Source organism: Eptesicus fuscus, chromosome 3 (assembly GCF_027574615.1).
Source record: "Eptesicus fuscus isolate TK198812 chromosome 3, DD_ASM_mEF_20220401, whole genome shotgun sequence".
Classification (NCBI taxonomy): Eukaryota; Metazoa; Chordata; class Mammalia; order Chiroptera; family Vespertilionidae; genus Eptesicus; species Eptesicus fuscus.
The window spans coordinates 35642176-35657063 of record NC_072475.1 but is presented as its reverse complement, the minus strand read 5'-3'; the positions used below and the strand labels follow the sequence as shown (position 1 = coordinate 35657063).

General features: G+C 38.0%; 1 protein-coding gene across 1 annotated transcript in view; it reads right to left on the bottom strand.

Annotated features, from left to right (window-relative positions):
• NAALADL2 (N-acetylated alpha-linked acidic dipeptidase like 2) overlaps positions 1–14888 on the bottom strand; it is a 630481-nt gene that overhangs the window by 42473 nt on the left and 573120 nt on the right. The window contains exon 12 of the mRNA XM_054713015.1: positions 12481–12574. Coding sequence (XP_054568990.1) covers positions 12481–12574 — 94 coding nt within the window. The remainder of the gene's footprint in view (positions 1–12480; positions 12575–14888) is intronic.

The following is a 14888-nucleotide window of genomic DNA, read 5'->3' as shown; positions in this document are numbered from 1 at the left end:
CAATAACAGTTGCAAATAAAATAATTTAAAAATAGAAGAGGCTATCTAAGGGTAATAATAAGTTAAACTGAATTGAATTAAAATCAGGGGTTTAGGGTATTTTTTGGTAATATTTTTACAAAATGTATTCTTATTGATTTCAGAGAGAGAGGAAAGGGGAAGGAGAGAAAGAAACATAGATTGCTGCCTTCTGCATGCCCCTTACTGGAGATCGAGTCCACAACCCCAGCAAATGCTCTGAACAGGAATCACACCAGTGATATTTTGGTGCATGGGTAAACACTCAACCAACTGAGCCACACTGGCCAGGGCAACAGTTCAGGTTTAATAAGTACACCAAGAACATGAAGTAGGAGCTAGAGATTTCTCTCAAAGAAAATTAATGTAATTATCCTAAAATAATTATGTATATGGGCTGGAAAACCAAGGACTTGATATAAAAAACAGAGAAGAGGCTGTTCTACTTAATTATCATCAATTTGGTCCTGAGCAGATTACTTAATATTAGTGTCCTTAAATTTCCTTGTTGAAAATGGAGAACATGTTTATTTCACTCTCTAAGCATAAAGATCACTATGTTAAGGCAAGTTATTGTTAACAGAGTACACAAACTAAACACAAATTACTATCAACTCATTTTATTAAAGGCATCCAAAAAATACTGTAACACCTTTACTATTGCTTTTATTCTCAGAAATGTTATTGCTCATTACTTTCTTCAGTCCATGGCCCCCTTCCAGCAAACGTATTGTGCCCCTTCCCTACAAATTTTAATCAGCATTCTCTATGAATCTAGCACCATCTTTCTTCTCATGGGCTAGCATATCAAATCTCTGAAGAATAAGGGAAAAAATAATACAAAGGGTAAAGGAATTAAACATCCAATCTCTAAAAATGATCCTTCTATATCTTTGCTCCCAGTGAAAAGCCAACCATTAATAAGATTTTATAGCATGGCAGAACAAACTGATTTGTAAAATATATTAAAAATAAACATTAAAAAATACAAAATAATCAAGATTCTCTTGATGTTATTGAAGAGACAACTAAAATGTACTTCTAGGTTTCAAACAAAAAGTTTGTGCCCTAGCTGGTTTGGCTCAGTGGATACAGCATCAGCCTGTGGACTGGAGGATCCCAAGTTCCATTCTGGTCAAGGGCACATGCCTGGGCTGTGTGCTCAGTCCCCAGTAGGGGGCATGCAGGAGGCAGCCGATCAATGGTTCTCTCTCATCATTGATGTTTCTATCTCTCTTTCCCTCTCTGTTCCTCTCTGAAATCAATATATATATATCTACATTAATAAAAGAGAAATATGTAAAATGACTATACATCCGTGACACTCATCAACCAATCAGGAGAAAACATGCAAATTAGCAGGACAAAGATGGCAGCGGCCCTGCCCCCTAGCCGCTCCAGGCATGGAGCAGCTGGGCAGGGCAGAACACCTGCTATGAGGGGGAGTGCAGGGGACAGAGGGAGCTACAGGAGTGGCACTCTGGGCTGAGCAAAGCAAAGACTTCAGACTTGGGCCAGCGTCAGCAAAGACTCCAGCCAGAGTGAAGACTCTGGCCAGAGCAAAGGTGGAAGGCAGCAGCCAGAGCGAATGCCTGGGTCCCAGGTGCCAGAGGAAAACTGGTGCCGGCAGCCAGGTTAAGGAAGACCTATTGCAGGAATCTTCGAGCAATGGGACTCTAGTATATATATAGTTTGTGTTTTTTTCCTCTTTCATCTCCAAGAAAAATAACAAATGTATTCTCAGTAAGTACTTACTGAGTCCTATTCTGGAAGTATTGGGAGAGAGACAGACATAAGATTAACCTTAATAGGTTTCTAATCTATTTATAAATAATCCACAAATTGAGAATAAATAGTGTCAGATGAAATTAATGCTCATGAGGATGACTGAAGAGTTCATTGTGTATAGAATATGCTTAGCAGATCCCAGGGGAGAAATAAAACTTGAGAGAGAAAACATAAAATTGGCCAGAAATTAAGGGCATCTCAAATGGAACTCTAGAAAGTTCTGGGACTTGAGGTTAAAATGGTTGGGGCAAGTGTTCCATCTGTAAACAATACGATTAGTGTTCCCTAAGTTCTCACCTTTTTAGAGTTTTAATCTACCTCTAACTTAAACCCTTTTATCTTTCTAGCTTTTTCTGGATAAGACAGAGCTGGACATTATAAGCAGTATCAATATTAATTAAAGAGCAGGGAGGGAGAAAGGGAAGACAGAAGGGAGGGAGAGAGGGATGGATGGGAGGAAGAATGACTAGTCAACAGATGTTGAGATGCACCTTGAGATCTAAGCAAGCCAATTCAGGAGAGGCTTTAAAATCTACTGGAGGAAATATTCCTATTACTCAGGGAATCTCCTGCCTTCTAGCCAACCAGCAACACATAGCATCCTCCCCTGAAGGCAGTTTGAGGGCAGCATGCTGTAGTGGAAAGGGCAGGGGCTTTTGAATCTCACAGACCTATACTCAAGCCCTAAACCTACCACTTAAATGTATACACTTGAGTAAGACAAACACACACACACACACACACACACACACACACACACCACACGACACCCCCCCCCCCACCCTGCCCCAGGCCCAGTTTCTTGTAATCTTTAAAGTCAGTTTTAATGATACCCAGCTAAACTCATAATGTTAGAGTAAGATTAAATGTCACAAGGAATGTGAGGCACTTAGCACAATGCCTGGGTCTTTATGGAGACTTCTAAAGTGCCAAGGGCTTCCCTGAAAACTTATTCCTCCTAAGGACCCTTGATACAGGATCCCAAAGCACATTCCAACAGATCAGAAGCTCAAAGGTACTTCAGGCAAGTCCTATCCACAAGGCCTCTAAGAGTGCTGGGTAAGACTAGTAACTACAGTGCTAACTGCACCCAGTAGATCTACTCATGTCCTAATCTGCCAGAACCTGGGACCTCCACAAACTATCTCTTTTCCTTAGGCGCTTCATAAACTGACAAGTTTCCGCTTAGTATAAACCTTTGTGTGTTAAGTCCATGCTACAACCTTGTGGGTAAATTTTAGGTAACTGTCCTATTTCAAAGAATGATTTTAGTACCTTCAGAGTTTCAGGTTCCAAAAAGTTTTAAATTTTAGTTTATTTCCAGTTTTCTATCTTTAGTTTCTATTTTCTGGCTGTATTGTTAAAGACTCACTCAATTTCATTTTAAATTAAGACTGAAATATACTGGTGATAGTCTAAAACTACATTTTTCTATCAAACAATATAGCCTTTTTACTTTAACAATATTTCACAGAACTTATTCTTCTATAGATAAGCTTATCACAGTTTTAAAGGTGCTAACAATTGCACGATCACAGCTTAGTCTTCACAGATTTATAGTGACAACAAAAAGTATAATTTATGTTCCGCAGAACACACTAGTTAAAAGCAGAATAGAAGATTATTCAGGGAGAAAATATATGTTACTTAATGTCATCTTTAAAATATCTTGTGGTATCACTACAGAGAAGAAAAGAAATTGCCAACATGATTTCAACCAGGGAAAACATTTTCTATTGGTCATGCTCCCTTCTTTAGTATGAATCACAATGAGTCACCTCAGCTGGTTATTTAAAAAAAAATTAAATCAACAAAGACCCAGGTAGAGAAAGAAATGTGGAAACTAATGCTCTATTGATAATCTAATAATGCAACTTGATTTTAAATGCACAATAAAAGGATATTATTTAAAAATAAAATATGCTAGAGGACAGTGGATAATTATGTCTAAATTGAATACAACAGGAAAATATTTTTTCAAGGATGTTAAAGTGGCATATTTAGAAGAATTAGGTTTGCCACATTTTTTTAAAAATAGGCAACATATTCTAAAGATTATCCTGTGTTCTAAAGGTTATCCAATTAACCAGGTAGCCAAGGCAGATAAAAATCTAGCAAGACTTTTAACATGTTGTGTGGAATGGTTTAATCTGAGTGTTGCAGAAATTAAACTAGGGGCTCTTTTTTATGGCCCACAGATGCTCCCCCTGAGTTATATTTGCAACTACATCATCGGGTTATTGGCTGCTTTGTAAAGGTGAGAAAAAGCTTTCTTAAATACATTAAATTCATGCGTGGTTCATTTTTTATTACCCTCCTGGTAAGGCAGAAAGTTGGAGTTGTGATTTTAATAACACATGTGAGTTTAATTATGCTTTGGCTAAATCAAAACATGAAAAATAAAATAAAATGTTTAGATAAAAATGAATTAACATGAGGACAAGGATACTCTGTCTATTACAAGCAAAGATTAGAAGTATCTTTAAAAAACATGCAAAAACTTTAAAAGTCTTGACAGTGAGGCAACACTCAGAATAATGGATTGTAGTACTATCCTGTCATGGACACAGGGTTTTATCCTAAAAATAACATAGCGGGGGAAAAATCACAATATAATAGACCATTCCTCTTATGTGAAAGAGGATAAATGTTGCATTTCAATTAATGTAGTGACACATATGACATGTAAGTACTGAAAAGAAAACTTTAAAAGAATTTGGGTGAAGCACTCAGAATAAGGAAGGAAATAATGATCACAAAGGGAAGCTGTATGAATAACAACAAAGTGTGAAGACAGAGAATAAATGAAACTAAAGAAAGAATAATTCTGAGGAATACAAAAGGGACAATGTGCTCAAGATAATAGTTAAGGGACATTATGCAATACACATATGAGTTAAGGAAGAAATGGGGGAAAAGGAAAATTACTTTGGGGAGAGAAACACTGAGGACATGGGACAATTAGATTTTGTTACAGACCCAGTTGTCTCAGAACTTTTTTTGAAACCAGGGATAGAATATCAATAAATAACATACAACTCGTTTTTTATCCTCATCCAAGGATATGCTTATTGATTTTAGAGAGCAGGGAAGGGAGAGAGAGAAACATTGAGAACCCCAACCCACAACTTAGGTATGTGCTTTAACTGGGAATTGAACCTGAAAAATTTCGGTGTATGGGATGATGCTGCAACCAACTGAGCCACATCAGCCAGTTCAAAATACAGTCTTTAATATGGTTATATATAATCAGAATCCTTACAAAAATATACTGAGGATTGCTATTAAACATATTTTTAGGAAACTGTACCCAATGGGGGTCAATCTCATGAATTTTCTCTGAGCAAGCACAGTAAGATCCTTCTCAGAGAATGCATTTGGGTTGAAGTCCTTGTCACACAAAAAGGTCAGTTCATGTCAAACCATTACAAATCTAGCAAGTTCAGAACTGTTTGGATTTTAGGTGGATTGCATTGAATTTCTCATGTTGGATGTAGGGCCAGGTACCTAGTATGCCCATCCTTAACTATCTATAGGCCAGTTCAGAGTTAAACTTGGTGGTAAGTAACACCAAGACTGGAAACAGATGGGCTGAGGTCTAGAATCCTGCAATTTATACAGCATATATTTAATTTTACCAATCAGTAAATTCATTTTATATTTCTCAGAAAGAAATAAAAAGAATGTTAGGTGAGTCTTAATCACTTGTGATTATAGGAAAGACACAAAGTGACACTTGAAAATATGAAGCTACAACTCTAACAACATTGAGTGCCTGCCTCCTTGGCATCATCACCTTGAAATAATATCCCCCCTTCTAGAATGAAGTGCTTGACACTAATGAATTTCCAGAGCTAATAAAAAATGTCATATCAAATAAGTATTGTTAGTTTTTCAAAGAACAGGAAGAAATGCTGCCAAGAACCATTTCACATTTAGTGAGACAATTTGGAGGTGGCAACAGGCCACAGTGTTTGAAATAATTTCCTCCCGAATCTGGCTTGCACTAAATAAATGTATACATTGTCAGACCAAATGAAAGTGACTTTTTTGTGTGGGTTTCTTTTGGTTAATCCTCAGCCAAGGATATTTTCCCGTTGATTTTTAGAGAGAGTGGAAGGGAGGGGGAGAGACAGAGAGAGAAACATCAATGCGAGAGAGACACATCCATTGGTTGCCTTCGAGTTGTGCTGCAATCAGGGCTGGGAATGAACCTGCAACTGAGGTACATGCCTTTGACCAGAATTAAACCTGGGACCCTTCAATCCATGGGCTGACATTCTATCCACTGAGCCAAACAGGCTAGGGCAATCAAAGTGACTTTTACTTTAGTTGTTCATTTGTAGTTTTCACAATAATCTATCTATCTATCTATCTATCTATCTATCTATCTATCTATCTATCTATCTAAAAGCCAATTGACCAGAATGACTGGAACAACTGGAATGACTGGAACAACCGTCATGCACTGTGACATGCACTGTGGCAGCCAACTGGCCCAATTGGGATCAGCCCCCACAACCTCCTGCAACCCCTCCCCCCAGCCAGCCCAGCCCCCTATCACCCCCCCACATTGTGGTGGGCCGGCCAGACCCCACCCATGTACAAATTTTTGCACTCTGCCTCTAGTGCTAAATATTGAACAACCAGAAGCCTGACAAAAATAGCAGATATCAAATAAAAAGGTATCAAAAATATATAGTCATTAATAATTTTGAAGTTCTTTTACATTAAAAAAATGGTTAAAATGAGAAACAATAAATTTAATAGGGTTATTAATTGCTCATTCCTTAGTCTCATTCCAGGTTCAGTTGGTGGTACTTTATTCTTCACACCTTCTGCCCATGCAAACTAGTACTAATGCCTTATATGTAATTTTTTTTTTGGATATAGCTTTTTTTCACAAATACATCTGAAGCTCCTAAGTTATTTTATCAGTCACCATTTATACTACATCTCCATGCACTACATATACATATTCATTCTCTAACTATTATGCATTTGGTATTAACTAAACATTAAGAGCCAAGGTCACTCAGTCAAAAGAAGCTTCAAAGTACCATCCAATAAATCAACTCACACAATTATTCACTGGGAAATTACACTTATTTCTGGAGGTTGTGAGAACGAAAGAGAATGGTCGGCTGCTGCTGCCATAAGCTAGTGTAATAAATAAACAAGATGGCTGGTTGTCAAGGGGTAAAAATTACACCGTTGAAAATGCAATTGGGTTTCAGAGACCTTCATACTTAAACTCTTTGCAGAAAGGAGACACAGCCTTTTATAGCTCAGACCTAAAGGTCACTTTAAAAAAAAACCACCACACTATAATTGAGAACTGAAGACTAATCACTGTTAACTGTCATAACAAAAAATACATATATATCAACAATTTAAGCTTGTATTAGCAGTAAAATGATATGTTTCATTTGGCTACAGGAATTCTGTTTATCTAATGAAATCATCTAGCATCACAACTAAAATTAAAACTGAAATATTTACTTAGCTGTTGTTAAGTGGTGTCCATTATTCACCCATTATTATATTTAATTGTTCTCTTTTAGAAATAAGGTTATAACCAAAGTAGTCAAAATAAACCAGGCACATCAAATTGCGTACAATTTAGCAAACATTTGAATAACATTTTGACTATATTACAGAGCAAATAAGTTTGAATCATGATTACTAAAATACAAAAATGCATGGCTTACATGTGAAATATCATATCCCTGTGATCAAATATTTGTAACCAGGTCATGTTAAAAAAATGTTTTTCCTATTTTTTGTTGTTGTTGTTGTTACATTTTGTTTTGCTTTGCCTTGTTTTTCTTTCTAATTTCAGGTACATTTCAAGTCTGGCTGCATGTTTCTGAGTGAAAGTGACAGGGTGACCCAAGGAGTTTCACATGAAAAGAAAACAAAACTCAAAAATAACCTACAATCAAACAAAAAATTCTTCACCAAAGCTGAAGCAGTCCGATACAACAGAAAGGAGCCAAAATGCTCCTGGCTCATCCACTGACAACCCTGGGTTTGAGGGAGAGGTTCACATATACTTAGTGGTATCTGGCCTGCAGTGAAAATCTTTGTAGCAAACTTTTTGCATATGTGAAAATTTTGGGGGAGAGAGAACATATTTTTTTATAGATTTTGAAAGGGATTGCTAACTACTTAAAAAAACAAGAGTAATAATATAATTCTAACAATGAGCCATTAGGATATTATTTGACTTTCAGAAGTAGCTTATGTTATTTGAAATGCTCATATATTAATTATAGTGCTAAAATATTGTGTTTCCTTATGGATTTTTAAAAATAAACTCAATTGTTCAAAATATAATAGAGCTTACAATTTAAAATTACAATAATGCTAATACTTTTAGGATTTTACTGAATTTATTTATTTAAATTAAAATAAAACTATTCATGTCTTTATTACAAATGCAATATATGTTTATCATCAAATATTTTACTTAGAAAAGCAATTTGTAAATCATTTATAACTCTATCATGTGATGTCAGTATTGCACAGTATACTTTTTAATTTTTAAAAAAATATATCTTTATAAAGTATTATAGATGTAGCCCTTTTTTCCTCATTGACCCCCTCTCCAACTTGCACTTATCCCCCCCTCCCCAGACCTTCACCACAGTATTGTCTATGTCTATGAGTTATGGATATCTATATATTAAAGGCTAATATACTAGGTGTCCCTCCAACCATCTGTCCAGATACTATGATGTGCACTGAACACCAGGGGGCAGACACTCAACAACAGGAGCTGCCATGATGGGTACTGGCCATTTAAAAAGAAATGGCAAAGTGGACTTGGCGCCGACAAAGCAACACTCGGCTTCCCCCAAGTGGGACACAGGCCCCACCACCACTCTGGAGTGACAGCCCACCAAATTGGAGCCAACGCTGCTGAGACCCCATGGTGTTAAATGTGGCCCACAGCCCAGCCCAGCCAGGAAATGATCGCTGTGGGCACCAGGTAATGACATAATGTAGCAACGCCTGACTTGCTCTCCCTAGCAAATAGTCTCCTTGCAGGTTCTTCAGCCTAGGAACACACTTGCTTTATAGCCAGGTGGAAACATTTTACACTTCAACCAAATGTCTGTGAAGTGTTTTCCTATGCCTCATCTCAATTGATCCTCACAGAAGTCCTGGAGTAGTTAGATAGGTGACTTGGTAGAATCCTATTTTCTTTTCATTAGCCATAAAACAGATATTTAGAACATATAGAAACTTGACCCAACTGAAAAGAAGTAAGAAATGGTGGACCTTGAAAATGACTTCAGACTTTCTCACTGTGTAGAATATAGTCAAACACTGCTGCAGTTAAATATTTTACCCTTTGTTCTCCCTGCATTATCTACAATAATAATCTGTTTCATGTTGGTATTTACTGCTGTGTTGCTGACAATTACCTGACAGAGAAGTTGGGATGCTTCACTGGGCTGGAAAAAGTTTAGGTACATCAGAAAGCAGGTCTAATTAAGCAAGTTTATTCTATATCTATAAAAGGCTAAGTTGACTTGTGCGTGCGTGATACACATAAAGCTCTTGCTGGTACCAATTGCATGCGTGTGTTTTGATCTGTCACTGTCGATTGTGAATTTGGTTGACACTTCTATTGTAGAGAAAGGGCAAATAGCGATATTAAAATATTTATTCTAATTAATTTTCTTTCAATGTGCACGAATTTGTGCACTGGGCCACCATTATGCATATAATTTCTTTGGTTCACAGTACACCTTTTGCAGTTCCTTCTATGAATGACAGTTATTCCTTTATAGATGAACAAATCTTTATGTTACACAAATAATCTCCTTTTGTTCTCTAAAAGTTTTAATTATTATACATAGTACCAACCACATTTTCTTAAGTCTAAAGATTAGTACAGTCTACAGAACAAGTAAAATGCTTAAAATAAATTGTTGCAGAAATGGTACTACTAATATTCACAGAACATTCTGTCCTTTATTTATACAAGTTCTGTTATTATTTTGCAAAATGCCATATACTTAGTAAGTCAGTGTATAAGCCAAAATTACTCTTAAAATAGTGAATTAGAAGTGGAAGGCAGACTGACTGTTACAGGAGTCAAACTGACAGCAGTGTGATAGAAGCTTGACAAAAGAAAAATAAAGACAATTATATAGAGACTGAGAAATAATACAAAGCAGAGCAGTGAGGCCATTTAGTATGGAAGCAAACCACTCTACACAACTGCTCAGTTGTTCCTGAGGTCATAGTTTTGCAGCCACTGTAATAAAAGTCATAAGAATAATGGGGAAGGGGGTAAGATTGCAGTATTCTCTCAGTTATGAAACAAGCCAGGTTATCAAAAGAAAAGGTGTTAAATTTTCAGATACTGAAAATATTTGGCTTTTTAGAATGATCTACTTTCCAAGGATTCCTAGAGTTAGAATATCAGTTTGGGTATTGAGAAGCGCATGTCTGCAAATGACTTATTAAAGATCTGATAATAAAATGTATGACTCAAAGAGAAGGAGGGTTCCTTCTTTAATGATAATACTAACCTCAGTATTTGGTTAATAAAGATAATAATAACCCTGATTTAAAGGTTTATCTATATCCTATCTAATAAAAGAGCAATATGCAAATTAACCATCACTCCACTACACCCACAAGCCACGCCCACCAGCCAATCAGGAGTGAGTATGCAAATTAACCCAACCAAAATGGCTGCAGCCACTGAGCAAACAGGAGGCTTGGGTTTTCCCTGGCAATGGAGGAAGCCAACCTTTCCGCACACTCTGGTGGGCCCAGGCCTCCACTCAAGGTTACAAAGTTTCAATTATAGAAGATAAATAAATCCCCGATACTAGGGCCTCAACTAGGGTCACTGGGGGGCGTGGCCAGCCTACAAACCACCACAGGCCCCTTGCCCAGGCCACCCCATGCCCCAAGGGAACCCCGACCCTGATCTGGGACAACCTTCAGGGCAAACCAGCTGGCCCCCACCCGTGCACCAGGCCTCTATCTTATCTAATAAAAGGGTAATATGCAAGTTGACCATCACTCCAACACACAAGATGGCTGACCCTATGTGGTCAAAGATCCTTCCCCCATGTGGACACAAGATGGCCGCCACAAGATGACCAGCAGGGGAGGGCAGTTGGGAGGGACCAGGCCTGCATGGGAGGGCAGTTGGGGGTGACCAGGCCTGCAGGGAAGGGCAGTTGTGGGTGACCAGGCCTGCAGGGGAGGGCAGTTAGGGGCAAACAGGCTGGCAGGGGAGCAGTTAGGCATCAATCAGGCTGGCAGGGGAGTGGTTAGGGGGTGATCAGGCTGGGAGGCAGAAGCAGTTAGGGGCAATCAGGAAAGCAGGCAGGCGAGCAGTTGGGAGCCAGCAGTCCTGGATTGTGAGAGGGATGTCCGACTAGGTCCATTGGGATCGGGCCTAAACGTGCAGTCCGACATCCCTCAAGGGGTCCCATATTGGAGAGGGTGCAGGCTGGGCTGAGGGACAACCCCCCTCTGTGCACGAATTTTGTGCACTGGGCCTCTAGTATATATATAAAGCCAGCAACCAGAATGCTGTAATGACCAGAACAAATGGTCACTATACCTCCTACTGTGGCCAGCAACCAGCACAATTGGAGGGTTGGGGCTGCCGGCCAACCTCCTGTGGCCCTTCCCTCTGGCCAGCCCTACCCCACCCCGATTGGCCCACAGCCCTTCCCCCCAGCTGTCCCTGTCCCTGATCGCCACCTTTACCCCAATAGGGGGTAGGTCCAGCTGGCCAACCTCCTAAAGCCCCTCCCCTAGCCAGCCCCACTTTTAATGGGCCCCCACAACCCTGATCCACCTGCAGCCCCTTCTCCTGGCCAACCCCACTCCTGATTTTCCCCCACCCCAATAGGGGGTGGGGCCAGCCAGCCAACCTCATGCAGATTCTCCCCACGGCCAGCCCCACCCCTTATGGGCCCCCACCACTCCCATCAGCCTGCACCCCCTTTCCCTGGCTGGCCCTGCTCCTGATTGCCCCCCCAACCCAATAGGGAGTAGGGCCAGCCAGTTAACATCCTGCAGCCCCTCCTCCCACCAGGACTCCACCTGTGCATAAATTCATGCACTGGGCCTCTAGCATGTAGATAAAGTGGAATGAAGGTAATTATTAGGGTAGTGTCAGATTTTGCAGAAAGAACTATATTCGAATGTGAAGGAATTGAAGTGGAGACTATGGAAATTATCTTCTCATTATCCTTAATCTAGGATGAGCCAAATGGGATGGAGCCCATATCTTATAGAAACCAATCCCCAAGGAGAAACTTCTGGGCCAGTCTTATTTGAACGAACTAAATGTAAGGTACAACATTAAAAAAAATCCCGAAACTATATTTTTCCATATGAAACCTATGCATATTAATTAGAGCTTGAAACTATAAGTCATTTGAATAAAAGATGGTAATAGAAAATCCTTTAAAACTTACATGTTGCCTTATGCTAATTCATAAGTATACCTCATTCCTATTGACATGAGCCAAAATTCTTCATCCTTTCTCATGATAATCCTCTATAGGAAGGGAGGATCTGCATGACTATAGTTAGTATACTACATAATTTTATCCATTTCTAGTTGAAAATTAGTTGAATTTTTTTTTCATTTTCTAAAATTACTATAATTTAAAGAAAAATTACCTTTAAGGCTATTTTGAACTTCCAAAGCTATGTCAAGAGCATTAAAGGGCAGAACTGGTTCGTTGGCAATCTGTAAAATCACTTCTCCTGAGAGCTGAAAGAGAAAAAGAAATGGTAGTATTCATATTAAGGGGTTTTGTTTGTTTGTTTTTCATTATTCTATACACTCTTATACATTCATAGTAGCAGAAACACAGGAGATAAAATATACTTTTATACACTCTTTTTTTCCTTTTAAACCTTTATTTTGTTTTATTTTTCTATAAAGAAAATGATATCGGTATCTATTTCATGTCTTGGGCTTGTATAAAGAAATATAAATATGTTTCTGTTTTTTTGGAGCTAAATATTAAAAAAAAAAAGCGTTTCCGTACTTGGAGTTGTGATATTTAAACTTTTAAACAGTCCCTTATAAGACATTTCAGAATGTCACATAATAAACTAGAGAGAAACTGAAAATCAATATCTGGTCATTGAACTAAGTAAAACTTCAGATAAAATTAATGATTAATTGATTTCATTTAAAATATAATTCAATCTAAAAAATGCCTTTAAAATCTTAGGTATTCTTTTCCTTTATGCTTTACTATGTTCCTAATTAGTTTTCTAAAATTTATAAAAACTAATAATGTTTATACCACTTCAAGATCAATTTTTAAATTAAATTTTAAAATATAAAATTCTAAATGGCATCCCCAAAACTCATACTTGGAGTTTTCATACATGTGTATCCCCCACCACTAGACTCCAAAACTGTGTTTGAAAGCCAATATATTCACTACAGCTGAACTAGCATCTCTTAGTAGACTGAAGAAGTCATATGCATTCATATACATCTCAAAGAAACTTCAGATGGGTGGCAAATGGTATTGTTACTCTCCCTCTTTCTCTCAACTGATATTGAGTATTTACTGGGTCTATATAAATGTCCTACATTTCTTATAGACCTAAAGCTGGCATACAGTAAAATGTGGCTGAGTTAATGTTATTAATAAACTATGAAATGTTGGTAGTCAGTGAAAATACTGTTTTGTAAAACCACAGAAGGGAAATTAGTACACTAAATTGAAACAGTACAGAACACATAAGAGATATAACTTATAAGAAAAATATGGGCCGAAACCGGTTTGGCTCAGTGGATAGAGCGTCGGCCTGCGGACTCAAGGGTCCGAGGTTCGATTCCGGTCAAGGGCATGTGCCTTGGTTGCGGGCACATCCCCAGTGGGGGGTGTGCAGGAGGCAGCTGATCGATGTTTCTCTCTCATCGATGTTTCTAACTCTCTATCCCTCTCTCTTCCTCTCTGTGAAATATCAATAAAATATATTTAAATTAAAAAAAAAAAAAAAAAAAAAAAAAAAAGAAAAATATGGTGTTTAATATTAAAATCCACATATTCAACAAGGGTCAAATTCCATTTAACATTTCAAAGTTATATTTCTCAATTGTTTACACAACTTATATTATGATAAAAATACAATTCAATTTGATATTCTATATGCTTGGAGAAACACATTTCTTAGAAATAAAGAAGGAAAAAGAAACTTTGACATCCCTTTATTTCTTTGAGATATTTTTCTTCCAAATGTAGCAACCACTTCTTCCCCAATGCCTAAGGTCTTTTCAGAGTTTTATCAACAGCTTAGTGATCACAAAAATCCTGGGAAAGTGCCTATTCTGATTATGCCGTCTGCAATAGATTGATATGAATCCTGCTTCTATTCCATCACACCCCATCCAACTCATGCAAAGACACTGATATTTGGAAATAAATTATTTGCAAAAAGAAATTTTTAAAGAAGATTAAGAAGCACTATAGTTTCTTTTTCCAATTTGCACTGGATAATAGAAACTACAGAACAGACATATTTTATTTACACTTTTGGAATCTGGAAAGCACACAAAAGATTAAAATGAAAGAATGGGGAGGGAGGAGAAAGACGACTTCTCTGTGTGCTGCTGGAGTTGTTTTGTTTTGCTTTCTTAAGAGTCATTTGGCAGCTCCAACAACTGGAATATAAGCCAGTCACCTTGTTTTTTCCTTTCAGAAAGAACCTGGCAACAAATTTTGGGATTTCTAAGTCACCTGGCCCATGATAGACTGCTTAGACTAAATCGGCTTTATTTGCAGCTGCGTAAACAAGAGGGAGATTTGCGTATGCCTTGCCATGAAGTGAGAGGAGATGAGACACATGCATACACTTCTCACCCACTATAGAATTTAACCTTCTTCAGTCATGCCAGACAACCTTCTTTTATATTTATGCAAGGCCCCATTCTTTTTTTCAGTGCTTTATACCCAAATATCTCATTTCATTATCTTGACAAGCCAAGAGACAGGTAGTGGGGGCATTAAGCCTGTGTTAAAAACATTGAGTACAAGCCTTACTGGGTTCCAGTCTAAGATGAT